Below are 1,306 nucleotides of genomic sequence, written 5' to 3'. Positions count from 1 at the left end.
GAACAGGCACAACAGGGCTGGGGGCTCCTCCCCCTTCCCTCCCAGCCACAAAGTCCCTGCTCCTTCGGGCCACACACCAGCGTATGGGGTGCTCCCACTGACATTAAAGTGACATCTCCTCCCGCCACCACTCTGCAGTCACCTGGAATGCTGTGGGCTTTCAAACCACCTCTGCTTCACTCACAGAGGTGGCCACCAGCTCCCAGACCTCGAGGGTGGCCAGACTTACCGGTGGCCATCCAGAGGAGGTACTGCAGCCAGGCAGCCATGCTGAGCTGGGCCAGCAGGGTGCTGTTGAGAGTGATGCTGAGGAGTGGCAGGAAGGGCAGGCAGGGAACCTGCAGGGACCAAGCCCAAAGGAAGAGGTCATGCCTTTGCCTGGAGGCCACAGGCAGGGGTTTCACAGCCCACTTGGGCTCTCTGCTGCTTTGGCTAGTTGCTGATGGACAAAGGGAAGCCCAGCCTGGCTGTCAGGTTTGGAGACCTGAGCTGGGACTGCAGCCTGTGCTGGAGACATGCTCATGAAGGGTGGTGTGGTTGATAGGTCCTGATTTAAGGGAAGGCACCAAGCCACCCAAAAAAACAATCCAGAGTGTTAAAACTGGGGTTCTTTTTACTGAAGAGCAGCTCTAATTTGTGCAGCAGGTCCTGGATTCAGTTGGGGCTGCAAAAAGTGCCCCTCTGGCCTGTGGGACATGGGGGGAAGAACCAGGCAGCCCTCAGAGTCCCTACAGAAAGCCCCATGAGCTGCCCCATGCCTCCACCAGCACTTTGTTCAATGTGGATGCAGCAAAGGTGTGCCTGACCTGAAGCTGAGGGAGAACCCCCCAGTGCAACACAGCCTTTCCCCACGGGGCTGAGGCACTTGCCTCCTCTCTGTCCCCCAGGTTCTTCTCCCTGGGGACTATCCCTGAGCCCCAGGCTGTGTGCTCACCATGAAGGATGCTCTCTCTTGGCTCTGAGGCTGTCTCCAGATGAGCAGAGCTGCCAGCAGGATCCCCAGCAGTGGCAGAGCCAGAGTGGTGATGCACCAGGCAGCCCTGGCTCGGAGGCAGGACAGCCCCACGGCGCTCACCCAGCTCACAGGGCAGACCAGGGCAGCTGCAGAGGGACCACAGCAGCGTGTCAGGGCAGTGCTGAGCTTGCCCCTCTCCTGGGCTGCAGCACCCAAGGCAGGAAGGACAAAGGGCAACCAGAGGACAGAGCTGGGTGGTTGTCATGGCAGGTTTTGTCTCCAGTTTCCGAAGTGGTTGGAGGGGGAGGTTTCTTAAGGTGCCCGGGAGGCAGCCAGCCGTGCGGCAGTCAG

At 60.0% G+C, this 1,306-nt stretch overlaps 1 protein-coding gene across 1 annotated transcript in view; it reads right to left on the bottom strand.

Annotated features, from left to right (window-relative positions):
• Positions 1-229: 229 nt before the first annotated feature.
• The window catches only part of LOC103780065 (low affinity cationic amino acid transporter 2-like), a gene marked incomplete at both ends in the record, with an annotated part of 4,161 nt that continues 3,084 nt past the window's right edge, over positions 230-1,306 (bottom strand). The window contains 2 exons of the mRNA XM_008947716.1: positions 230-338; positions 935-1,101. Coding sequence (XP_008945964.1) covers positions 230-338; positions 935-1,101 — 276 coding nt within the window. The remainder of the gene's footprint in view (positions 339-934; positions 1,102-1,306) is intronic.

This window comes from Merops nubicus, unplaced genomic scaffold, assembly GCF_000691845.1.
Source record: "Merops nubicus isolate BGI_N331 unplaced genomic scaffold, ASM69184v1 scaffold38370, whole genome shotgun sequence".
Lineage (NCBI taxonomy): Eukaryota > Metazoa > Chordata > Aves > Coraciiformes > Meropidae > Merops > Merops nubicus.
The sequence above is the reverse complement of the archived record's forward strand: the minus strand, read 5'-3'. Positions and strand labels throughout refer to the sequence as shown.